The sequence below is a fragment of the Centropristis striata genome, chromosome 14 (genome assembly GCF_030273125.1).
Source record: "Centropristis striata isolate RG_2023a ecotype Rhode Island chromosome 14, C.striata_1.0, whole genome shotgun sequence".
Classification (NCBI taxonomy): domain Eukaryota; kingdom Metazoa; phylum Chordata; class Actinopteri; order Perciformes; family Serranidae; genus Centropristis; species Centropristis striata.
In genome coordinates, this window is record NC_081530.1 from 18,719,604 (window position 1) to 18,743,303 (window position 23,700).

Below are 23,700 nucleotides of genomic sequence, written 5' to 3' on the forward strand. Positions count from 1 at the left end.
ACATTTGATTCAGCGAATCATTTCTCAGGGTTGTAGCCCGGCATCCAATCATAACGCGTCTTGAGCAAATGGGCGGGACTTTAGCGTCATTCGCTTCTTCTTCTGTGGTGCTATCGAATTCCGGCTGCATCGTCCTCTGGAAATCACAACGTGAGTAGCTGTCGTTTGCTGTTTTTATATAACAAAAGGGTTACCTGGAAACTTGTGGACCTATTAACTGCTTTTTCCGACAGTTTAAAGCTAATAAAGTGGTACTTGTTTTCTCTCACAGGCAGCAACCTTTTGTTTTAAGCCTGACAGCTGCTGGTTGGAAGCTAGCTTAGCTAGCGTAGCTAACTTTTCCATACTGGCTTGTAGGTGAGGCAGGTTTCATTCAAAACATCAGCGACAACTAATAAAGAAATCAGTTAGAAATGAATAGTGTCTTATTTATCTCCATCACACAGTGTTATTTCTGCTTATAATGAGCAGGTCTTTCTTACCTTACAGCTCTAACATCATATGAATGAACAGGATCTGTGTGAAAGGTTACAGGGGCACTCAACGTTTTATACAAATGAAGATCAAATTATTCATTATAAAATGTATTACCTGAGGAGTCCTGAGGCCTGTGACAGAGCTTGTTTAATGTCTTATTTCGCTCTGAACGAAGCTTCCTAACCACAGAGACAATACCTGTGTTAAAGTCTTGAGGGTGGGTTGTGCTCTTTTTATTTATAATTTGATGTAAGTACTACTTTCTGTCTCGCAAAAAGCATTAATGTCAACATCAGATGATTCTAAAAGCTTGCACATATATGGCTTGGTGTTAATAGTGACTAAGAAGGGTGGTATTCCTCCTAATCGGTTAAATAAGCTGGATTGGCTGGTTATATTTATCTCGGCTGATGTTTTCTAATGTATTATATAACCTATAATACATTAACATTAACCACACAACTGTGTTGAGATGTCAGATGACACTCCCATATCTCTACAATCCTCCTTGTACTTCTCTTACATTTCTATATGCAACTTGAGAAATTAGCCACTTGTGGTCCTTTTGTTGACCTATTTTTTTTGCATTTTATGTATATGTTAATTGCTATTTTTACGCTTGCACCTTTTATTTATATTTGCACTCTAACATCCTCTTAAACCTTTTAATTTTTTTGGTTGATTTTATTCTTTTTCTCTTACTTACTTTGACCTTGATTTTAGTTCTTTTAGGTTTCAATTTAACATCTTGGCTTTTTTTTTGTTTTATTGTATAACATTATTTATTATAGCCTTTATGCATCTTTTATTTTTTAATCATGCATACCTCTATACCCTCACCGATCCGCCTTGACTGGGAGGCCATTTGGGTCGCCTCCTGTTCTTAAATGTGTGAGATTTTTTTTAAAAAGCTGACTTTATATTTGCACTCTTTCCTACTTTATATTGCAACTAATGCAGAAAAATTCCCCTCTAGATCTTTGCTTATCAGGACGTGAAGGCTGGACTGTAGAATAAAAAAATGGAACTGAGAATTGAAAGCTGCAGCATTTACTGGGCACGGGAGGTCAAATTACAAGAGACTATTTGGTTGCGTTATGTGAAATTAAGTTTCCAGAATATCCCTGACAGTGGTCAAGAGAAGATATCTTTCTCTGCTTTTCAAGTTTCTCTAAACGCTTTATGTTAAATTGCTCAATACTTCTCAATTATCTGTCCTGCCTACTTCTTAAATCTTAACAGTTCTAATTTAGTTGCATTCATGTTCTCTCTCTCTGGTGTTGTTGTACCTGATGATACTTTTATTTATATATATATATATATATATATATATATATATATATATAACGGCCATCTTCTTTTGTTTTATCCCCTTATTTCTCTCTCCAGAATGGGCAGTGTTTTGGCTGCCAGCTCCCCCAACCCTCCACCTCCTTCCTCTGGTGGTGCTGCTGCTGCTGCCCCCGGGTTGACGGTGCCACCAGGCTTTGGGATGCCTCCGGTCTCTACGGTTATATCCCCGACTGGGGCAGCCTCCGGACAGGAGCAGGAGGCAGAACCACCTCTGCCGAACCCCGGTGCATTTGACGAGTGTCATCGCAAGTGCAAAGGTAAACAGAGATAATTGATAATTGTTTATATTACACAAACAAACTAAAAATTCTGTACCTGTACTACCTGTTTTTGCTCTTCTATTCGTCTTGTATCTAACTGCTTGCATGTTTTTCTTCTCAGAGGTTTTCCCGATGCAGATGGAGGGAGTCCGGCTAGTTGTCAACAAGGGACTGAGCAACCACTTCCAGGTCAGTTATGTTTGTTTTTGCAAAACAAGTTTGAACTGTCTTCGTGCCCTGTATGCAATGCTCTTTGACTATATAAATAAAAATAAAGCCTGAGGACGTCTAACAAGCTCAAGTTTTCTATAAGGTGTTAGTCTGAACTTCATGTGCAGGCTCTCCTGGCATTCAGTAATAAATTAAAAGCAAATGCAGCATTTCCACATTGGATTAGACCAGAGAAAGTGAACTGTAAATGTGTTAAAGGTGCATTTTTAATTTTGTACTCTTAAACTGTCTTGAAGGTGAATCACACAGTGCTGCTGAGCACCATGGGAGATTCCACCTACAGGTTCGGTGCTACATACGTTGGAACGAAGCAGATGGGTCCAGCAGAGGTACGCTGCAGTAAAGTCACAGTGACGACCATCTTAAAGGTGTTTTTATATATGAACAGTGATACAAATGCTCTTTTTGTTCAGTTTTTTCCAGTCATGGTTGGAGACATGGACAACAGCGGGAGCCTTAACGCCCAGATCATCCACCAGGTCTCCAGCAGAATACGATCCAAACTGGCCTTCCAGGTAAAGCTTAAAAAAATGTTTTTTTTATAAATTTTATCCCAATGCAAGCTGATCAGAGTTCTTTCTATTCAGTTTATCCAAATGTTTCTCACTGTGCATGATGTTAACTAGAGCTAGATCGATAAATCGGCAGATTTTAGTATAAGATAAGATGAAAGATAAGAAAGATAAGATGTATTTTAGAAAAAACCTTCATACAAAGTTTGTCCTCAATTTTTTTTAAAGAATGACGATATTAACTTTCCTGATGTCCTTGGGTCAAATTTGATCCAGTTTCAAATGTTTTTCCGTCAGACATTTGGGTGTTTTTAATCTAACTGCCACAAAATAAAATGGATACATTCTAGAAACAAGTATTAAACTTGTGGTAATGAGTTGGTATCAAGATTCAAGGAAGTTTATTGTCATTACGGGAACATCTTGGTACATTAAGTGGAACGAAATGAATGAATGGGACTCAGGTCCCAGTGGGGGAGCGACATTAGAAAATAATATAACACTTGGAATAAAAACAAAAACTAAGGCCCTAAAATAAATAAAAACACTAGACATTGCAATAAAAAGATGATAAAAAGATAACATAGATGAATAAGTGTGTGAGAGGTGGTGTGTGTGGGGGGGAAATACATTAATAAATTGCACACGTATTACATTAAGTTGACTAAGAAGGTGTAACACAATCAGTCACTGTCAAACTCTGTCATCACTTCTCAGACACAACAAAACAAGTTCATGAACTGGCAAGGCGACGCAGAGATTAAAGGAGAAGATTTTACTGCAACAGTTACACTTGGAAACCCAGACGTCCTCGTCGGCTCTGGTAGGTCTTCAGTCAGCATTCTGTCGTCCAAAGACCAGAATTGTTTTCTATCCTTAAATGCTTTAGGATTGTTCTGTCATCTAATTAGAGAGAAAAAAAAAGATTTGTGGTGAACCTGAACACCTTGTTGTTGTCTCCCGTCAGGTATTGTCGTAACACACTACCTCCAGTCCATAACGCCGGCCCTGGCTCTGGGAGGGGAGCTGGTCTACCACCGCAGGCCGGGAGAGGAAGGCACAGTGATGTCTCTAGTCGGCAGGTACACAGGTGAGACACAGGTTATTGTGAGCAGGTTGGATCCAGATTAATTGGACTGAATGAGTCCATAATGTGTTTGTTTTTGTTTTTATTTCCTCTTTACAGGCAGCAACTACATCGCCACGTTGACTCTCGGCTCAGCGGGCGCTCACGCTTCATATTATCACAAAGCCAACGAGCAGGTAACTTTGTCAACCTCAGTTAAAATACATAACAAATAATTTTGTTGTGTAATTTTATTTGAAGAGCAGGTTTCGGGATTTATAATTTCCTTAACCTCCTGATCCCGAAGCAGTTTCAGGCTGTCATTTTTGTTTATTTCTGTCATATTTTACTTAGTGTTGCTTTATTTTTCACTGCACTGTGTAAGTCCTGCACCTCCTATGGAGTCAGCACAATCATGGCTAGAGTGCCCACAAGTGTTACCAATGAAAAGAGTGATTGTCAAAATATAAACAGCCATTCAGTCAGAGATTCGTTGAATTTTTGTCACATCAGGGTTGGTTACTGCTGAGTCATTCGTGTCACAGGAGTGCAGAATTTATAAAGCTTCTACTTATTTTACTAACGGTAAGTGTTTGCCCAGGATGATTAGTTCAGTGACTGGAGATGCACGATATTGGATTTTTTGGCAATATCCGATGTGCCGATTTTTTTGCAACTCGTTTAGCCGATTACCGATGCCAATATTTTTTCCCACACAACTAATTGCAGAGATCTCCATCTCTCTTCTGTAGTGGAATTAGCATACAGTATTGTGGAGCATACTCTTATCACATTTGTTATGTAATATTCAATCCTTGTGCAAAATAAGAAAAATACTTGATGCGTTAAAACTGCATACTTATTTTTGACAATTGCTTTCAAATAAAATACAAAAAGATACATCCTACTTAAAACTTGGATGATGCTCTCCCTGAGATTATCAATAACAATACTCACAATCAGGGCAAATTTCACAATTGACATAATAAGTAAACAAGTGCTTAAGGTGCAACAGAGAGGTGATGTGCAAACAATAAAAAATTCCTAACATATGACAGACATAGGCATCGAGGTTGTGCATTCAATCACCACATTATTTAATCGGCTTATTATTTCGACGGATATCGGTGTGTTGGCCGATGTCCGATAGTTCTTTTTTCAAGCCAATATCGTCCGACACCAATAACGTGCCGATAATATCGTGCATCCCTATCAGTGACTGTTTTGATAATCTAACAAAATATTCCGTTTCTACAGTTTATATTGTAGAAAGTAGTATATATTTTTTGGCATATTTTGTAAAGAGGAGTGTAAGGTTCAGAGGGTTAACTTTATATAATCTATTGACCTAAACTGTAAGCCAACCGCTTTGAGATTTAGATGAAAAAGGCTCCCCGATGATCCAGGTGTGTTTTTCTTTTGCTGAAGGTATTTTTCAAAAATTTGCATTAACCTGGATCTAACTGTCGTCTGCTTCAACAGCTGCAGCTCGGTGTGGAGTTTGAGGCGAGCACCCGCGGGCAGGACACCAGCGTGTCGTTCGGCTACCAGCTAGATGTGCCTAAAGCTAATTTACTGTTTAAAGGTACGATGTGTTGACACACTATTTCATTTTTACAGAGCATTAGCATGGTGAACATCCTGCTTTTACAATCTCTTTGCTTTTATTCCAGACAAATGTTACTATACATTGTTACAGATCACACAGCAAAATGCAGAAGATTATCACCTGTTAAACTAAGAGTTAATAGATGTTAAAATCTAACTGCAGCTGACTGAAAATGTGTCCTGGTTTGCAGTGGTGGAATGTAACTTGGTACTCTACATTTTATGTAGCTTCGTGCTTCTACTCTACTACATTTAGCTGCCAGCTTTAGTTACTTTTCAGGTCAAGATTGAACATGAAAAGTATGATTTAAAATTACGCATTTTTATAAATTAAGCCACATAACAGTATATTAAATAGTTCAAGTAATTAGTGTACTATGATAAATCTAATTATTGCACTAGAATAATAGTATTTATTTCACTAGAATACATGTATTTATTGCACTAGTATGAATTTAATTATTGCTCTACAATAAATGTAATTACACGAGAATCAAAATTTAATTATTGCAAAAGAATAAAAGCATTCATTTGGCTAAAATAAATCTAATAATAGAAAAATGTGTAATTATTGCACTAGAATAATTGTATATTTTTTTACTAGAACAAATGTAATCATTGCACTATTATGAATTTATTTATTGAGCGAGAATAATTAAATTATTGCATGGAAATAATAGTGTTTCTTTCACTAGAATACAAATATTGCATTCGTATGAATTGAAAACACTACAATAAATGTAATTATTTCACACACAAAAAATCGAATTATTGTTCTAGAATAATAGTTTTTATTTCAGTTGAATACATCTAAGTAAGGACATTCTGCATAATTAGTACTTTTATTTTTTAAACTTTAAGTACATTTTGATGCTGATACTTTGGTCCTTTTAACTTCAGTAACTTTTGAATGCATGACTTTTACCTTGAGGGGATTTTTGCAGTGTGGTATAAGTACTTTCCCTAAAATAAAGGATCTGACTTCTTCCACCACTTCTGGTTTGTACCTAAGCACAGTACATAAGTAAAGGCACCTTGTTACATTCCACCTCTGCAGAAAAATAGCGGACATTCATCAGTGTTTTTCACTTCTTTTGAGAATGCACTGGCTAATAGGACAGTACACAGGCGTAGATACACTCCTGAACAGCCTGTTTGAGTTTAAATGCAGTTTTCAATAAATTGCCTACTCTTATTTTCTATTTTTTTTGTCTCTTGCTCCTGTTTTTACATTTCGAAGCTCTACTTATAACCTGGTTATGTTCCACCAAAGTGAAATGTGAATACATGTAATTTTCCCAGGTCTTAAGAATTTAATATTTTATCCCTCTTTATGAAATAAAATATTGTGTCTCCTGCTGTTCCTCCAGGTTCAGTAGACAGTGACTGGGTCGTCGGTGCAACGTTAGAAAAGAAGCTGCTCCCGCTGCCGCTCTCTCTGGTCCTCTGCACCTTCCTCAACCACCGCAAGAACAAGTTCCAGTGCGGCTTCGGCGTCACCATCGGTTAGCCCGACTCTCTGAGCGAACGGCGGGGTAATCGACCCGCAGACTGACTTCACAGAACGGACAGACTCACTACGGACGAGCAGACTTTGTCATGTACAACACTGTGTGTGCCATCACTTCAACCCGTCGCTCGATTTGGCCGTTATCATGCTATTGGTTTCATCAAAACGTGGTGAATTAGAAGGTAATAATGTAAATCTGATGCATTTAATCCAGTAAGAAGAATCGCCTGATGACGAGAAGTAAAACTAATAATGTGATTGGTCAGGAATTTATTGACTCGACGAACCCGTAGAACGACGTAACACATTACAGAGCTCTTTGTTTCTGTCACTGAGTTCAGTGCCTGTCGCTCCAGTGTTGAATTTTATTCCTGTTTTTTTTTTTACTGTTAAAGTCCGTCTTGCTGTGCAGTGAATGAAGTTGTCGTCATTTGCTTGTTTAGAGGTGATTTATTGGTTACAGACGAGTTTACCAGGAGGGAGTGTACTGTACTGCATGTCACATTCACAGTCCATCACTTGTTTTGTTGCCTTTTTTTATGTTACATATCATATGGAACCGTATATATGACCTGTATATACCTCTTGAAAACTGATAATACAATTTCTTACAAAAAAAGCTGCATGTTTTTGTTTGTTTCATTCAGTCAATCTCATTTCTGCTGGAGTGAGTTCGTATTAGTTTCATACAAAGAGCTTTTATTTTATATCCAGTGATCCCAGATTCTTTCTCAGAGGACCCCAGAACCCCAAAACTATGCCAGGTGAGTACAATTAAATTTTTATTGTGCAGAATACAACAAAATTGGATCAAAAACAAAATTTCAGAAAACAAACATTCACGTCTGACAACCTAAACCTTATTCTTAAATAAGTTGCACCAGGTAGGTAAGAGTAATTACTGCACAGAATAAATTTAATTATGGCACTAGAATAAGAGGATTTATTTCACTAGAAGGAATCTAATTATTGCACTGGAATAATTGTAATTATTGTACTATAATAAATCTAATTATTGTACTAATGATACTGATAATAGTATTTATTTCACTAGAATATAAATATTTATTGAACTACTATGAATTTAATTATTGCACTAGAATAGTATTTATTTGGCTAGAATATATTGATTATTACAAAGAAAAAATATTTAATTGTACCAGAATAATATATCTTTCACTAGAACAAATGTAATTAATGTACTATCAAGAATTTATAAATTGAGCTAAGAATAAATGAAAATATTGCACAGGAATTATAATATTTCCCCAGAATACAAATATTTATTGCACTAGTATAAATTGCACTTTTACTGTACTTCAATAAATCTTATTGTACTAAATAATTAGAATAAATCTAATTATTTTACTAGAATGAGGGTTTTTTCCTCCCACTAGAATAGATGTAGTTATTGTACTAGAATAATAGTATTTATTTCAGTAGAATAAACCTAATTATTGTACTAGAATGTGTATTATTTTCCCACTAGAATACATTTAATTATTGTGCTAGAAGTAATTACTGTTTATTTAGTAGATTTAATTAGACATTTAAACATTGCACTAGAGTAGAGTTTCAGTAGAACAAATGTAATATTTGCACTAGAATAATAGTAATAGCACAGCACATGTTTCACGCTAATTAAGGCACCAAAACAGGAATTGCTTGCTATATATTTTTTATTTAATAAAAAAATATACATTGCTGGATGTTAAATAAATATCTGGTGGAGGTTTTGAGGCTGATGGAGGTTTACTGGGTCTTCTGGTTGAAGGACTCCCACAGGACGGTCAGCTTGGCCTGCATGTCCTGAGCGCTGGCGTCCAGCTTGGCCCTCAGCTCCTCTCCCCTCTGGTTCAGGGTCTGCTGGATCTCCTGGGTCTTCTGGGTCATCTGGGTCTGGAAGCTCTGGGTGATGGGCATCACACTCCTCTGGAACTCCTCCATGCTCTGCTCCGTCTTCTTCTTCATCTCCTCGGTGTAGGGGACCATCTCGGCCTGCAGCTGGCTCACGCTCTTGTCCAGCTGCACCTTCAGCTCCTCGCTCTTCTTCAGCAGCGCGGCCTTCAGGGCCTCGGGGTCCATGGCCTCAGCGTAGGAAGCGGTCTCAAGCTTCAGCTCCTCCACCTTCTTCTGGAGCTGAGCACTCATCTCCTCGGCGATGGGCTTCAGGTTGGTGCTCACGGTGGTCAGGTCTTTCTCCAGACGAGCCTTCAGCTGCTCGGCCTGCTGGTTGAACTGGGTCATGAAGTCCTGGGTCAGGGGGGCCACCTGAGCCCGCAGAGCCACCACGTACTGGTTCACTGTGTCAGAGCTCTGAGAGATCATGGTGCTGCAAAGACAGAAAAACAAAAACAGTTAGATTAACAATAAATTAAACTAAAACATGCAGTTTTTGTCAAGCTTTGTCCCGGCAACCATAAGACTTTTGAATGGCTGAAACCCCTTTTTGAACTGTCTCCTCTCTCTCTTTTAACACCTTGACTCTTTTTTTATTTTTTTATTTTTTTTAACTATTATTTATTGCCCCTCCACTATGGAGGTATTAATAACTTATTTATCCACCAGGCTCAGCAAAGATTTTATTATCTGCCATGTCTAGTGTGGGCTGATGGTGTGTGTGTGCGTGTTTGTTTATTGTATGTATTGTTGGGTATGGACACACCCTGCTGCTCCTTTACATGTGAAGTTCCTAACGGAATTGAATTATTATTATTGAATAATTATTGAATTATTTATAATGTCAATAAGCTTTTTTATAAGGTGATTTAATCCTTTTTTTATATAGCTGAGACATTAACAGTGTGACAGCAGGAAATGAGAAAAAACATGAGTAAATAAAAAAATCAAGATATAATCAAAAAAGTAAACTGTAAAAAAACAAAAAGCAATATATAAAGCTATATATAAAATATAGATATAAATAAATAAAAACAATAGAAAAAAACAAACAAAACAAGATAAGTAAAATAACAAGGTTGAAGAAATACATAAAAAGTAAAATAAAAATAAGAATTCCATATGAAAAATATCAAAAAACCGCAGAACCAAAATCAAGATATAATAAAGAAGTGAAGTGTAAAATCTAAAAGAAGCAAGTGAAGGATAATAAAATAAATAAATCAAAACAATACAAAAAAATCGAGACTAAAACATTCTATATTATAAAAAGTAAATGGTAAAAAATAACACAAGGTAACAAATGTAATAAATGGACAAACAGTGAAAAATATAAATAAAATAATTAGACAGAATTATTTTATCAGTCTTACTTCATTTCCTGTCCCTGCTCGGACTCTCTGATCTGCTTCAGCAAATCCTCAGCAGTGAGAGTTACTTTCCCGACGTAGTCCCAGAAAGCATCTTTCACCAAGTCCAAGTTGGTCTTGGGCGGCTCCTGCCACAGGATGTTGGCGTTGCAAACTGTGGATTAAAAAATGCAGATTTAGTAAAACACTTAAAAATATTTATTCAAACAGGTGTTGTGACTTAGATTTTTTATTTATTTTCTAAAATAACTCACCAGAGAAAAGTGCGAGAACCACAAGTACCTTCATGATTAAATCTGTTGGACAAAGAAAAGAAAGTTACAATTTCAGAAAACTGTCAAAATGTATCATTTAGTCCTGAAGAAATTTAATAATAATAATAATAATAATAATAATAAAGTACCTTTGAGAGGCAGCTCGTCTCTTCTTCACTCTGAGGCTGAAGACTGGGGCCGTGCAGACGTCTCCTCTGTATTTTATAGCCGTGTTGAAGGGTAAAGTCCTTCTCCTGTTGCCCTGTTGGACAGACTCTTGTTACTGCTGTCACTCCACGTCATTATTTAACTGTCACTGTGTTATTCATCCTATGATGCATATTCTCTGGTATCTGAATGGATTATTAAACTGTTTATATCGCTGAATCTGCATCACATGCAGCAGTTTCACTGAAAGCAGGGGAATATGGCAAATAAATTTACATAAATTTCACTTAAAGCTGCATTGTTTTGAGTTTGTTTTGTTTTTTCACCTTTGAGGCTTATATAATGACGAATTATCACTTGTATGGTAATTGAGTTTGCAACAGTTGCTTATTTACCGATCAGCAGATACAGAGGAACATTATCATCACACTAGAGTTGAATTTCTTCACCTGATGAATTTGAGGCTAATATTCACTCTTTTAGCTCTGTTTTTGGTCTCCGCCACCTCCTGAGTTTTGGGCACTCCAACATTGGTCACATTCATGTTTGGCCACATGGGCTTCACTCAATAAAAGTTCTTTGTTGACATTAGCAGAGTCTATTTTCTAATTTCACCTTGTTGGGAACTGTAGCAAAGCTGAAAACATCATCCAACATCTTATGGATTTTCCCAGAAAAAACAGCATTTCTTAGAGAAATCAGTCCTAAGGCCATTATAGCAATAAGTTGTCTAAACCGAACGACCACATAGATCGTTTGTTCATACCCTCTAATACGACCCACAGGAGGGTTCCCTAAATGAGTGTCCTTACCAGGTCGCTAACATTGTCAAATGGTCGCAGTTTCATTAGGTTAAGGCAATAAAACTACTTCCCTAAGATGCGCAGATCAGCCAGAAGTGGTGTAGCTACGTTGGTGACATAAAGAGTGACTTACACAAGTTGAGTTGCTACTTCAAATAACATAATTTGTTTGTTTGTTCATGGGACACGAATGTTGGTGTCCTGCGTGAAAGTCTTGTGTTTGTTTGCTTGCTTGCCCTCCTAAAGTGGACTTTGTTGCTCTTTATACTATGTTTACTCTCTTCCCGTTTTGCTCTTACCCTTTGTAGCTTTATTCCTGCCTTAACTGTCCTCCACAACTACTACGACCACTAGAGAACGTTGCTAACAAAAGTATGCGTCGTAATAAGCTGCAGTACAAACAACAAACACATCAGGTTGTATTTTGTGGGAGGACAAATTCTGTTTTTGGCAACCACTAAAGTCGGGGAATGTCTCATTTTTTAAGTAATGTTACAATCTGTTCACACATGGGCAATGCGAAGTGCTTAATAAATCTAAACTGTTACACATATTTCTTTTAAAAATGATTATGATGTATTTGGGGAGTTGTAGGTCAGTGATGTACACAGACACATTGAAGGACAGGGTTAAAAAAACAACATAAATCTGTCTAAAGTCCTACATAACACACTTTAAACAGTCATTCAGGGTATTCCCTCTTCGCTTATGTAACTCGTGAGTAAAACAGTATTGATTCTCTACTTTTTCTTTCAGTGTGGCACATCACTAGTTCTTCCACGCCCCCATGTAATTTGCCGTGTGCGTCATATGAAAACAGCTAGAAGTTTATCAGCAGTTTCACCTGAAAAGACGTCTTTAGCTGCTCTGTGATATCAGTTGTATCAGGAAACATAAAGTTCTTCAGTAAAAGATAATCTGCAGGTCAGATGGATCAAAGTCCTGCTCACATTTCACTGACCTATAAAACTCTGACAGCAACACTTTGTCTGTGAGCTGAGAGCTTTTAAGTGGATCAATATGAATGTTTACTCTGATTCTGAAGTAATCAACAGAAACAATGCAGTGTATGCTCTGTGTTTCACAACTGAGTGAAATAGTAACAACTTCTTTATCTAATCTGCTGCATTCTTTCTCCTGAGTGTCACTGTGTCGATCTAAATGCATCAACATGCAGCACAGTCAATGTGCATTCTTTCTTATTGACACATTCTGTAATGTGTTAAGTGTTTGTTTTTTAGCTTGTGAATAAAACCTTTGAAACAAGTTGTTTATGTGAACAGCAATAAATTATATCATGGACCAGTTTAATTCAAGTTTATATCTATGTGGGAAGTAACATTGTATATTGTATATATACTATGTGTTACATTATATATTATATTTCATATTTAGCCTGAAATACTGAAGACTGAGACTGAAATATTACAACAACTATTTGATGGATTGCCTGGAAGAATCCTGCAAACTTTGATGATACTCAGATTTTTCCTCTAGTGCTGCCGCTTTTTGATTTTTCATTAAAATTTCTCAGCAACTATAGGATGGATTGTAATTTAATTTTGCTGCAGAGATTCATCCAAATAATAGTTTTATGACTAAAAACCTGCAAATCTAAATGCCTCCAAAATGTTTTTACCAAAAGTTTTTGATTATAGATCCCAGCGTGAATTTTTCTATGGCATTTTAAAGGTCTTGGTGTCTTGATTTGTTTGTTTGTTAAGAATTTTCACAATTTATATAAATTCTTTAGGTAAAAAAATGGCAAAATGAAGCACCAAATATTTGCATCAAGCCGTAACATACCTCAAATTGTTTGATATATGTAGATAAGTGCTGAAAAGTTTGTTTGTGTTGTTTTCCAAGAAAACAAACAAGAAATTAATTAAAATTAGTTACAAAATGGAAGTCTAAACTATAGTAGAGCCATTGACAAGGGAAAAAAATTGTACCAATCTCCAACTTTACCTCTAGATACTCAACCAGCCTGAGGAAGGATCATTGTATTGCTTCTCAATCAGCGCAAACCAGTTTTCAACTGTGCTAACATAATGCTCAGGTGTTTTAACACAATGTGCCACTGGAAGACATGACAATATATAATAGATATTTCATAAGAAAATCAGACGTTTCCAGTTTTAACCCTCCTGTTATGTTCGTTTTTCCAGGAACAGCAATATCCCGAGGCATGTTTAATTAAACAAAAGTGTCAGAAACTAAAACAAAACAATAAACATTGTTTACATTTCATTAATTCTCCATTACTAACCATCTCAATCAATATTTAGTGCAATAGTGTTCTTTACCTCTCACAGATCATGGTTCAATGAGGATAATTCACTCGTTTTTCATAAAAAATGCATGTTAAAACTTTTGTTATGTACATTGGAAAGATCTACATATAAAATAAAATGGTGTTACATGACATTGATTTAAAAATATATATATATTTTAGATTTTTTTTTTTTTTAAAATGGGTCAATTTTACCCGCAAGATAACAGGAGGATTAATAGTCATTTACCACATTAACAATGTCTAGACTGTATGTCTGTTATTTTAATTCAAAAAGAAAATGGGCTTTTCTTTAACAAATAAGGACATAATAAGTGTCATATACAGACACTACATCAGTTACTACATTAAAACAAAACCTAATATTTCTTGCTCTGACATCTGCAGGAAGTTTCCTCAGACTGTGGTGACCCTCACTGTCCCCCTGCTGTGATGTGGAAGCAGCAGCATGACAGCTCAACACTCAGAGCTGGACTTTGCTCCTCCATACCACTCAGCTGCCTATAGGCTATAAATACTGAGCCAGGAGCTGTGAACACACACAAGCATCTGCTGTTTCTTTCCAGCTGCAGTCATGAAGGTCCTCGTGGTGCTCGCCCTCGCCGTTTTCACTGGTGAGAATAAACTTTACTGAAAATCAGCACACAGTTTACTTAGATTGTATCACTAAGTATTTAATGATCAACTTGTTTAATATATGTTTTTGCCTTTGTTCTTTCAGCAGGTTGCAATGCCAACCTTGTTAGGCAGAAGCAGCCGCAGCAGCAGCAGGTCGACATGGTGAAAGATGCTTTCTGGGACTACGTGGCCAAGGCAACCGCCACCGCAAGGGACTCCATGAAGCTGATCAGACAGTCAGAGCTCGGGAAGGAAGTCAAGTAAGTCAACTCAAAGTGATGCAGTTAGAGATCCCATGCAGTTTCTCCACCTAGAGAAAATAAAATATAATCTCAGAGAATAAACTGAGCATTAGGGTCCATTTAGCCTGGCCGTATCAATTAAAATTAAAATTAAAATTAAAATTAAAATTAAAATTAAAATTAAAATTAAAATTAAAATTAATTTAACTATTTAATTTTAATTTTAATTTTAATTTTAATTTTAATTTTAATTTTAATTTTGTTTAACTTTATTTTATTATTTTGAATTTGAATTTATTCACTCTATTTTATTGTTTTTATTTTATTTTATTTTATTTTTATTATTATTATTCTCACCATTCAATGTCTGTACTAAACTTCAATTGTGGAAAAAGTCTCAAATCCAAATACATCCCCTGAAAGTTTTAAATTCTAATAAAAGTATTTCCTGATAACATGAAATATTCATGAGCAATGAGCAAAAATCAAAGTAAAAATTCATTTTTTTTGTCGTTTTTTGTTTCTTGAGATGAATACTAAAACAAAGAACAAGTTTTTGTTAGTTTTTCAGTTCTTCATCAAGACTTATTTCTGTTCCTGTTTCTGCAGCACCCTGATCTCTGAGAGCACCGACGCCGTCAACAAGCTCACCGTGGCTCTGCGGACTCAGGTGGCCCCTCTGACCCAGGACCTCATGACCAGGTTCACCCAGGAGGCCGAGCAGCTGAAGACCCGCCTGGAGAAAGATCTGACCGCCGTGAGCACCAACCTGCAGCCCTACGCCCAGGAGCTGGTCGCTGACCTCCAGAAGAAGATGGAAGAGCTGAAGAGGGACACCACCCCTTACAGCAAGAACATGGACCCCGAGGCCCTGAAGACCGTGCTGCTGCAGAGGAGCGAGGAGCTGAAGAAGCAGCTGGACAAGAGCGTGAGCCAGCTGCAGGCCCAGATGGTCCCCTACACCGAGGAGATCAGGGAGAAGATGGAGCAGAACCTGGAGGAGTTCCAGAGGAGCATGGTCCCCCTGGCAGAGAACTTCAAGACCCAGATGACCCAGAAGACCCAGGAGATCCAGAAGAACCTGGCTCCGTACGGAGAGGAGCTGAGGGCCAAGCTGGACGCCGACGCTCAGACCCTGAAGAGACAGCTGACCGCTCTGTGGGAGTCCTTCAGCAAGCTGGCCCAGTAAACGGACTGAAGTCTATCCTCAGCTGAATCAAAGTTGTATTTATGGGACGGATAAAAAGTGCAATACCTCATTTTCTATGTTTGTATGTGGATGAAATATGCTCTAAAAGGGAATAACGCCATTATTTCCTCTGTTATGTTACAACTATAAGCTTATCTCTGTAAAACAACAATAAATTAAATGTATAAACGTATTTTGCATTTCTTTGCATTCATCAATTTAAATTCAGGAATCCAACATTTTCAGTTAATCTCACAAAGTTTTATCGAAGCAAGTTTGTGTAACTTTTAACCCCTTAAAGATTCACCAGTCCACCACTGTTGTGGGGAAAAAAAAGTTATTTTGAAATTGGTCCCTTGACCTCTGACCTCAAGATGTGTAAATTAAAATAGGGATGGTTTACGGATTCACACATGTCTCCTCTTTAAATAAACACCCATTTTATGTTAATCGCACCCAGTTTAAGGCAGAAACCATGCAGTTTTTTGCCTGCAGTACAAATGTGTTATTTCTGCCTATTATATTTCAATATGTCTGCATACTGGGTCCTTAAACAATCAATCAATCAATCAATCAATCAATCAATCAATCAATCAATCAATCAATCAATCAATCAATCAATCAATCAATCAATCAATCAATCAGTCAATCAATCAATCAATCAATCAATCAATCAATCAATCAATCAATCAACACTTTATTTTGGACACAGGGGCGGTCCATATAACATAAAGTAAAAACACAATAATAAAAAAATAAAATAAAATAAACAAGACAGAAACAAAAAGGACAGAGAGACAGACAGATATTCAATATCAAATATTTACATATAGGCTAATAGGCTAAACAGTCTTTATATCTCATAAATTGGGTATGGCTGGAAAGCTGGGACTCTTGTGGATTAAATGAGCCCAGTTTTCTTCATGTGTGATGATGTTAGTCATCAGTAGTAGCCAGTTCATTGCAGTGAGGGCACCTCTTGAAATTTGACCTCACTGTATAAAATGAGCTGCTGTGATAATCAATGATAATCACAACCTCATGAAATTTTACAACCACAAACTACAGACCTAGATCATTCAGAAGATGTAAAGCTTTCCTATATATATCGTATACTGACAATAAGGGGGTGTCTTAGCAGTTTAAGAACAGAAGATTTCGCCATCCAATCGCTGAAAAATACCTCCAAAATGTCAAAAGTTTTGGAGACCAAATCACAGCCTGGATTTTTCTACAGTGTTGTTCAAGGTCTTGGTGTCCTAATGCTGTATGTTGGAGGGATTTTTTTTAATTTTTTTTTACCATTTCCTAAATTCTTGAGCAGTCATAAATGATTACATTTAGCACCAAATCTGTGTAACAAATGGTATCAACCCAAAAATTGCTGTAACAACATATGAGAAATAATTGAGCAGGGGAATAGACTCCATACAGTCATATCATAATCTTTTAACACCCTTTACCTTTCCAGACTTTCACAATTTTTTTCATGCATTCATTTTTTTATAGATTTATACATTTTTATATACGCATCTGTTGCCGGTGGAGTTTGTATGTTCTCCTCGAGTCAGCATGGTTTCTAACTGGGCAGCATAGCCAGGCAGCCATTTACGGCGATGTTCACAGACCCGCCTGACTCTAAATTGTCCGTAAGAGTGAATGAGAGTGGGAATGGTTGTCCGTCTCTACGTGTCAGTCCTGTGATAGTCTGGCGACCTGTCCAGGGTGTACCCCGCCTCTCGCCCCATGTCAGCTGGGATCAGCTTCAGCCCCCTGTGACCTAGTTTCAGATAAGTGGTTAAGGATAATGGATGGATGGACTATACATCTCAGAGTTGCATGTGAAATTACAACTTTCAGCTGATGTACTCCACGTATATGTGGCATTTATTATTATTATCATTATTAACTCCCCCTGAACATCTCCTTTATCCCAACACCAAAACAGCATTTTGTGAGGACAGACAAACAGACAGACAGACAGATAGACAGACAGACAGACAGACAGACAGACAGACAGATAGACCGATGATAGATAGATAGATAGATAGATAGATAGATAGATAGATAGATAGATAGATAGATAGATAGATAGATAGATAGATAGATAGATAGATAGATAGTATAAATAATTAATTAATATATTTTATCTGTAATCTTTTTTATATTTAATGACTCATGTCTGTTTATATTTGAGGCCCAAAGAACATCAAGTACCTAATCAACATAAAGTTATTCATTGATTGATCCAATCTGTATTAAAGGTTGTTTATTGGAAGGTTTCTCATCTTATAAAAGTTTTATAAATGCAGCAGTGGGTTGTTAGCAGACTATGACCTTCGGCCTGTTGCTGCTGTTTTATCACTGTGTTGCAGTTGTCACAGACAAAGACAGATTGTTTTGCACCTAAACTGAACTGTGTGTTATTTAACAAAGTGGTTATCCAGAGGTCTTGACCTGGTGTCACCTCTGACCTGATATTTTGGGGTGATTCTTGATCTGAGCTCACCTCACATGTGTACTTTCAGTGTGCGACGTGGAGCCAAAACAACACACACACAGTAATAAAAGGTGACAACAGCACAGTCCATGCTGGGAACTTCGGACGCAGGTCAGCCGTCCTCCTGACATTTATTGGATCCCATCAAAGCCACGTGAAGTGTATAAATACTGAGAGAGGAGCTCAGTCAGCCTCACAGACGTCACAGATCAGGATCACTGAGGTGAGTCTCACACATCTGTCACAGCTGTAGTGGTTGAAGTAAGGTTTCTGACTTGTTTTTAATAATTTGTGTTCATTTAAGATAGACGTTTATAGACTCTGATGAAGAAAATATCACATAAAATGTTTCAAAAGTTGGTGCACTGTGTAATATAAACAGAGTTATTCAGAATTAGTGTATGTATTTACAAAAAAAACAACAAAAGTTTATCAGATTGAGCATTAGATATGTCTTTTTCTGCTTTTTTAAATTTATTTTTTTTTATTTTTTTTACAGCATCCCAACTTTTTTTTACACAGGATACATCTGAATAAAGAAACATGTTTTGAAATTAGGTTGAAAATGTTAGCTTTTTGTAAGTAAACTTCTCAATTTACTAAAACCTGTTTATTATCTGATTTTCCAGCTGTCATCATGAGGGTGTTTGCAGTAATCGTTGTGCTGGCTGTCCTCTCAGGTGAGTTGAAGATGTCTTCTAAGGACACAAAAAGCCTCTAATGTTAGAAAAAAAAGTTTTATTGTTATTTTCTGTCATTTTTATTGGACTTTTTAGTATAACAGTGTTAATGAAGAAGACATATATATGTTTAAAAAGAAAAACAAATACATTTATGTGTATAAAGATCTAGAAAATAGAAAAGGCATGTTGCGAAAGGCTGAAATGTCGACGCATAAAAAGCTGTAAAAGTACGATAACAGTTGGCAGAAAAGGAGTGAAGACAAAGAAAGAAATGACAAGGGAGAGAAAGGAAGAAGGAGAGGAGATAAGCAGGAGAGAAAGAGACTGAAGGGGAGAGGCAAAGACAGATAAGGAGAGTAGGGAAATAATCAATAAAGGAAAAAATATAAACGATTGTAGAGTAATTTTATTTGGTATTTGGTATTTATTTGTATTTTTTCTATTAGTCAATTTTTTAAAAGTATTTTCTATTTTTTCTATTTTTTCTATTTTATTTGTATTTTACGTTTGTGCATTGATATAGTTATGTATTGTTTATGTTCCTTGAAAATCTCATAAATGAAGTGCAAAAAAATAAATTAAAATCAAAATAATGTGAAAAAAGTTTTAAAAAATGAATGTTTAAGTTTGTCTTTGTCCAAACACACAGGCTGCCATGCGAGGAGCGTACCTGAGTATGAGTGGAAGAACCCCTGGGAAGTCACGGTCGACAAATTCAACGATTATATCACTGATCTGAACTCGAGGGCCGACGTGATGGTGAGCGACATGAAGAGCTCCCAGATCAGCCGAGAACTGGAGTGAGTTCATTTACTGCACAGAGATTCATTTAGGAAAAGTTTTCGAAGTAATAAATAATTTAATCATTCACATTTGACCATCTTTATCCTCTGTGTGCAACCTCTTAGATCTCAAAAACTACAGATTTAATAATATTATTAGAGTTTCAATCTGCACCATCTGCTCAGCAAAACATTTTAACTTGTATTTGAGTACATTTTGATTGTAGATTTGCAAAGTTTACTTAAGTTAATGATTTAAAATGCTTCTTCCAGAACTGTCCTACAGAACAAACTAGACTTTATCTGGGTCTTTGTGTTCTTGACTTGAGTGTGGTAGTTTGAGGAGATGTGTTGGTTTTAGACCTCTGCCTGGTTACACAACACACACACACACACACACACACACACTCACACACACACACGCACACACACACGCACACACACACACACACACACACACACACACACACACACACACACACACACACACACACACTGTGTCCTCGGCTGAGTGTGAGGAGGTTTATCAGCATGTCTGGCTGAGGTGAGACATGTGTGGAGCTGCTGACTCAGGCGGCTCTGTCCACTTTTCTGACGTCTTTTTTTTTTTTATTATTAGTTCAGTCTCAGCCTCTATTGATTATTTAGATTATTAGATTATTTTAGATTATTCAGATATTTTGGAACAGTCTGCCAGAGAATCCAAGAGCAACTCACATTATTTTATTAACATGTTTTATTGTGTTTTTGTTTTAAAATTATAGCCTATTTTATCTATTTATTATTTATTTTTAGCCCTCTCATCAGTTATATTTGTCTTTATTTTTAATTCCTATCTTATTTATCTAGTTTTTAGTCAGACTTTTTTTTAAATGAATATTACGCATCATAATTTTTATTCTTGCATTGTTCTTTTAATTTATCTTTTTTTTGTCTAGCTTTTTTTGTAATCCTTAATATTTTTTAAAGCTTTTATTATTAGTGTTATTATAGCTTTTACATCCATTTTATTGTCCTAATTTCTATTATTTTGTAAACCCATTTTAATGTATTTAATTATCATCATTATTCTTTATTCTTGTTTTGTCTTTTTCTATTTTTTTTTTACATCACTCTCATCTTAAAACTATTATTCTATTATATATTTATAGCTTTTAATCTATTTTATTCCATATCCATATTTTTTAATGTCTGTGTACATTGGTTTTAAATTGTTATATTGTTTTTGTCCCTTTTTAATGTTTTTTTCAGTCTACATTTTTTTCTCTTTTTCTCATTATCGGCTTTTCAGTCATCTGTAAATCACTTTGAGCTGCATAATACTGTATGAAAGGTGCTATATAAGTAAAGTTTGATTGATGTCTTGTCTTGTTTTATCTTGGAATGGGCCTGTTTTTGCTCTGACCTCACTTTTGACCTCCCAAAAAATTAAAAATATAACCGTCTAAACTCATTCGTCACTCTGTCTAAACAGCACCCTGATCCAGGACAGCATGGCTGAGCTGGCCACATACAAGGACGACCTGCAGACCAAGCTGGCCCCTTACACCAAGGAGGCTTCAGAGAAACTGGGCCAGGACCTGCAGACGATGGCTGACAAACTGGGCGATCACATGAGCGATGCCCGGGATCAGATGGAGAAGTACGCCCAGGAGCTGCAGACCATGGTGGAGCAGAACGTGGACGACGTCAAGATCAGGGTCACCGCCTACACACGCAAGATGAAGAAACGCCTCCAAAAGGACACACACGAAATCAAGAGGTGAGTGAAGCAGCAGAGAGACGACCACTGATGGGAAACTCACAGTAAGAGGCTTCAAACTAAACTCATAACAACTTTTATTGTTTCAGTTTGTAGGTTCTTCCTCAATTAATTTGTACTAATCTATGTTTTAATACAAATGTATGTTGTAGTTGTGTTACTGGTCATTTTGCAGGGGGAAAGGACAATATATATGTATACTTTAGTAATATTTGTATATTTATAGCATATTACTGATTTTATGGCTTATTTTAGTACTTTGAACTGATTGCATTTTTTTATCTTAGCATTGGCTGCTTTTATTATTTTATTATCGCATTATCTTGGTTTTAATTTTATGTTTCTTAGGCATGTCATTTATTATTGCACCTTTGTACTTGTTCCTCCTTCCTGTGTGCAGTCTTTACATACAGTTGATATGACAATTACCTTTATACTTCTACCTGTACTATATTTTGAGCTTAATACTTTTTACTTGACTACATTTAGCTGTCAGCTTTAGTTACTTTTCAGGTCAAGATTTAACATAAAAAAACATGATACATTTAAAGTGATTAGACTTTTTTTGTGTGTGTTTTCAGTGTATTAAGTAGTTAAAAGGAGCCCTATCTTTACAAAATTAAACTGCTTACATAAATGCATCAATAATAAGAATCTAGTAATATATTCAAAATATATAAAACAATCTGAGTGGGTAATTCAGCATAACGAGTACTTTTACTTTTGATACTTTAAGTACATTTTGATGCTGATACTTTTGTACTTTTACTTTTGATTTTAGTTTTGAATACAGGACTTTTACTTGTAGTGTAATCATTTCACAGCGTAGTTTTAGTTCTTTTACATAAGTAAGGTATCTGAAATAGAAGTACTTCTTCAAACACTGTATTTATGCAACAAAGAATAACCCATTATTTGCATCATAGTAAATGCTGAGGCAACATGTTAAATTAGTCGATTGAAGTCTTGTTCTTCCCTCAGTTAAAACTCTCCTGTCCTTCTCTCTCAGACATGTCTCTGACTTCTTTGAGGACCTTCAGTATCGCACCTCGGACAACGTGGAGGACATGAGGACACGTCTGGACCCTTATTTTGCTCAGGTGCGCGACAACGCCCAGGCAAAGTTCACCACCCTGAATGACCTGCTGGCATCCAAGGCAGGAGACATGAAGGACAAGCTAGAGAACACAGCCGAGGAAATCAGGAGGCAGCTCGCAAAAACCACCGAAGACCTGCGATCCACCATGGAGAACAAGATGGAGGAGGTGAAGAAGTGGTTCCAGCCTTTAGTCTCCTTTTTCGAGGGAAGCTCAGAAACCATGTAACCAAACTGTCAAAAACACCTCTGTTTAAAAAGATTCTTTGATTAAGATATTCTTTGTTTTATCATGTAAATGTCCACCACAGTCTGAATGTATCAGCGCCACTGAATGTCTTTAAATAAATGAAACAGCTGCTCAGGTGTGTTCAAATCAGGTGTAATCAATGATGTCATCATCTTGTTTGAAAGTCTTGCACATCCAACGTTTTGTCTTAAATTATCAAAGAAAAAACTCAAGTAAGTTAGTTAGAATTCATTGACATAATTTATTTTAACACACACAGCAATCAATAATGTGTTTAACTTGGGTACATATTACACACATGACTTCATGCTTTTCTGCTGCTCTTACTAATACTTCATTGTTGAATTAAATCTTCTTAAAATACATCTGTTTTTATGTTATTATTATTATTATTATTACTATTATCATCATCATCATCATCATCATCGTCATTATTATTATTATTATATTATTATTATTATTATTATTATTATTATTATTATTAATAATAATAATAATAATAATAATAACACATACAATAATTTATTCTTAAATTATTACAGAAAATCCTGGCAGTACTTTTCTACTACCCTTCCTTAAATTTTACTGTGAATTAAAATCTTTCTTACATAAAACGTTTTAATATGATAATAATAATAATATACATAATAATATACATAATAAATAATTATTATATTATATATATTAAATTATAAAAATATAAAAAATATGTTATGTTATATTTATATAAATTTTGCTATGAAACTATTTTCTGATTCCAATACATTATTCTTA

General features: G+C 36.0%; 4 protein-coding genes across 4 annotated transcripts; 3 read left to right on the forward strand and 1 right to left on the reverse strand.

The window, feature by feature from the left end:
- Positions 1-36: 36 nt before the first annotated feature.
- On the forward strand, positions 37-7,504 carry tomm40l (translocase of outer mitochondrial membrane 40 homolog, like). The gene is made up of 10 exons (XM_059349713.1): positions 37-150; positions 1,867-2,087; positions 2,212-2,279; positions 2,558-2,650; positions 2,735-2,836; positions 3,551-3,656; positions 3,801-3,923; positions 4,020-4,096; positions 5,382-5,484; positions 6,878-7,504. The coding sequence occupies exons 2-10, from the start codon at positions 1,868-1,870 to the stop codon at positions 7,015-7,017; spliced, it is 1,032 nt and encodes a 343-aa protein (XP_059205696.1). The 5' UTR covers positions 37-150; position 1,867; the 3' UTR covers positions 7,018-7,504.
- Positions 7,505-8,695: 1,191 nt separating this feature from the next.
- On the reverse strand, positions 8,696-10,789 carry LOC131985321 (apolipoprotein A-IV-like). The gene is made up of 4 exons (XM_059350378.1): positions 10,690-10,789; positions 10,541-10,582; positions 10,290-10,440; positions 8,696-9,349 (listed from the first exon to the last, which is right to left on the reverse strand). Exons 2-4 carry the CDS (start codon positions 10,572-10,574, stop codon positions 8,770-8,772), a joined length of 765 nt encoding a protein of 254 aa, XP_059206361.1. The 5' UTR covers positions 10,575-10,582; positions 10,690-10,789; the 3' UTR covers positions 8,696-8,769.
- A 3,589-nt stretch (positions 10,790-14,378) lies between these two features.
- On the forward strand, positions 14,379-15,853 carry LOC131985195 (apolipoprotein A-IV-like). The gene is made up of 3 exons (XM_059350260.1): positions 14,379-14,418; positions 14,526-14,682; positions 15,274-15,853. Exons 1-3 carry the CDS (start codon positions 14,379-14,381, stop codon positions 15,851-15,853), a joined length of 777 nt encoding a protein of 258 aa, XP_059206243.1.
- A 2,668-nt stretch (positions 15,854-18,521) lies between these two features.
- Positions 18,522-23,269, forward strand: apoea (apolipoprotein Ea). The gene is made up of 5 exons (XM_059350259.1): positions 18,522-18,576; positions 18,983-19,033; positions 19,686-19,836; positions 21,293-21,580; positions 22,590-23,269. The coding sequence occupies exons 2-5, from the start codon at positions 18,991-18,993 to the stop codon at positions 22,903-22,905; spliced, it is 798 nt and encodes a 265-aa protein (XP_059206242.1). The 5' UTR covers positions 18,522-18,576; positions 18,983-18,990; the 3' UTR covers positions 22,906-23,269.
- The last annotated feature ends 431 nt before the right edge of the window (positions 23,270-23,700 follow it).

What these genes read in the sequence shown, in the direction of transcription:
- tomm40l (XM_059349713.1), top strand. Translation starts at nt 1,868, where the DNA reads ATGGGCAGTGTTTTGGCTGCCAGCTCCCCCAACCCTCCACCTCCTTCC. An exon ending in GTGTCATCGCAAGTGCAAAG is followed by an intron (nt 2,088 to 2,211) that starts GTAAACAGAGAT and finishes TTTTCTTCTCAG; the next exon opens with AGGTTTTCCCGATGCAGATG. An exon ending in AGACGTCCTCGTCGGCTCTG is followed by an intron (nt 3,657 to 3,800) that starts GTAGGTCTTCAG and finishes GTCTCCCGTCAG; the next exon opens with GTATTGTCGTAACACACTAC.
- LOC131985321 (XM_059350378.1), bottom strand. Translation starts at nt 10,574, where the DNA reads ATGAAGGTACTTGTGGTTCTCGCACTTTTCTCTG. An exon ending in GGTTCTCGCACTTTTCTCTG is followed by an intron (nt 10,441 to 10,540) that starts GTGAGTTATTTT and finishes TTTAATCCACAG; the next exon opens with TTTGCAACGCCAACATCCTG. An exon ending in GAGCAGGGACAGGAAATGAA is followed by an intron (nt 9,350 to 10,289) that starts GTAAGACTGATA and finishes CTGTCTTTGCAG; the next exon opens with CACCATGATCTCTCAGAGCT.
- LOC131985195 (XM_059350260.1), top strand. Translation starts at nt 14,379, where the DNA reads ATGAAGGTCCTCGTGGTGCTCGCCCTCGCCGTTTTCACTG. An exon ending in CGCCCTCGCCGTTTTCACTG is followed by an intron (nt 14,419 to 14,525) that starts GTGAGAATAAAC and finishes TTGTTCTTTCAG; the next exon opens with CAGGTTGCAATGCCAACCTT. An exon ending in GAGCTCGGGAAGGAAGTCAA is followed by an intron (nt 14,683 to 15,273) that starts GTAAGTCAACTC and finishes CTGTTTCTGCAG; the next exon opens with CACCCTGATCTCTGAGAGCA.
- apoea (XM_059350259.1), top strand. Translation starts at nt 18,991, where the DNA reads ATGAGGGTGTTTGCAGTAATCGTTGTGCTGGCTGTCCTCTCAG. An exon ending in TGTGCTGGCTGTCCTCTCAG is followed by an intron (nt 19,034 to 19,685) that starts GTGAGTTGAAGA and finishes CCAAACACACAG; the next exon opens with GCTGCCATGCGAGGAGCGTA. An exon ending in CAGATCAGCCGAGAACTGGA is followed by an intron (nt 19,837 to 21,292) that starts GTGAGTTCATTT and finishes CTGTCTAAACAG; the next exon opens with CACCCTGATCCAGGACAGCA.